General features: G+C 13.0%; 1 protein-coding gene across 1 annotated transcript; it reads right to left on the bottom strand.

Moving 5' to 3' along the window:
• Positions 1 to 348: 348 nt before the first annotated feature.
• On the bottom strand, positions 349 to 712 carry PGSY75_0024000 (putative H/ACA ribonucleoprotein complex subunit 3; the record flags this gene model as incomplete). Its single annotated transcript, XM_018783384.1, has 2 exons — positions 349 to 459; positions 656 to 712. The coding sequence occupies 2 exons, from the start codon at positions 710 to 712 to the stop codon at positions 349 to 351; spliced, it is 168 nt and encodes a 55-aa protein (XP_018638839.1).
• Positions 713 to 1596: the final 884 nt, after the last annotated feature.

Genomic DNA, 1596 nt, shown 5'->3' with positions numbered 1-1596 from the left:
TATATATATATATATATATATATATTCTATTAAAAATATACAAAATTTAATTAACCTTTATTTATAATTAACCATTTTATTATTTTAAAAACAAGGAATGAATTATTTATTTATTGTTATTTATTCTATTATTTTTATAATTTTTTTTTTTTTTTAATTAATGTAATAAATCTAAAATAAATATTTCTAAAATAATTTTAAAATAAATTACAAAGATAAAATATCATTATTTCCCTATTCCTTTTTGATTTTACAAATTAAATTTTTGTAATGTTTTTATGAAGTAATAATTTGTCTATATACCCATTTTTTTTTGCCTTTTTTTTTTTTTTTGTAAATTATTAAAAATTATAGTAAGTTGAATCTTTTCTTAATATTTATTCTGTGGGATGAAAATTTATCGTCTGGTGAAAATCTACAAGGATGAGCCGAAAAAGTAACTTTACCATTAACAACAGGCTAAAAAATAAAAATAAAAATTATACATATATTATATATATGTATATATATATATATTACATTATATAGGATATCAAATTGTATGTGTTGTAAAGCTCAAATATTCATAAATATATACATTAAGATTATCATTTAATTTTATTTATTTTTTACTTTTTATATATATATTTTATTTTATTTTATTTTATTTTCTTACTTTTACGGTATAGACCCTTTTGCCATTTTCATCTAAATAAAACCTTAGCATATACATTTTGATAAAATATATAATTATTATATATTATTATTAAATAAAATTTTTCGGTATGAAAAGATGAAGAATTATTTAATTATATATATATATATATAAAATGTTATTCTTTATTTCTATATAAATAAATAATTTTTCTCACAATAGAAACAATTAAAAAAAAAAAATATATATTATATATAAATATATATGTTATATTTATTTATCATATAATATTATTATAATATATATAATTTGTATATTTTTTTTATTTTTAAAAATAAAAATATTTAAATCTGTATATTTTAAAATAACAATCATAAGAATGTTATAAAATATATATTTATTAATATATCTATTTAAAAGATAATTATAATAAATATAAAATAAAACTAATCTATTAAAAAAATAAATATTATATATATATATATATAATATATATATATTACATAATAATTACATAGTATTTGCTCAAAGGCATATACGTGGAAGTTAACCATATACACTTACATGTAAAATAAAACATATATATATATTATATAATATTTTATATACATTTTTTTTTAATATTTATTTCTTTTATATTATATATATATATATATATATATATATATATATATTTATATTTATTTATTTTTTTTTTTATTTAATTTTATTTTTTGTATAAAATTAGCTTTCTCTTTATTTTTTTTTTCCTTTAAAATGTCACATTAGTATAATATTATTCTTGTTTTTTTTTCGTTTTACAATTTAAAAAATTTTTATTCCCACCACAACTATTATGTAAAGGTTATATATATATATATATATATATATATATATATATATATGTATGTATGTATGTATGTATGTATATTTCTTTTTTTACTAAGTGTATAAACAAGTCCACCTCTCTGTAATTTATATAT

This window comes from Plasmodium gaboni, assembly GCF_001602025.1.
Source record: "Plasmodium gaboni strain SY75 chromosome Unknown, whole genome shotgun sequence".
NCBI lineage: Eukaryota > Apicomplexa > Aconoidasida > Haemosporida > Plasmodiidae > Plasmodium > Plasmodium gaboni.
This window is presented reverse-complemented; position numbering and strand designations above follow the sequence as displayed.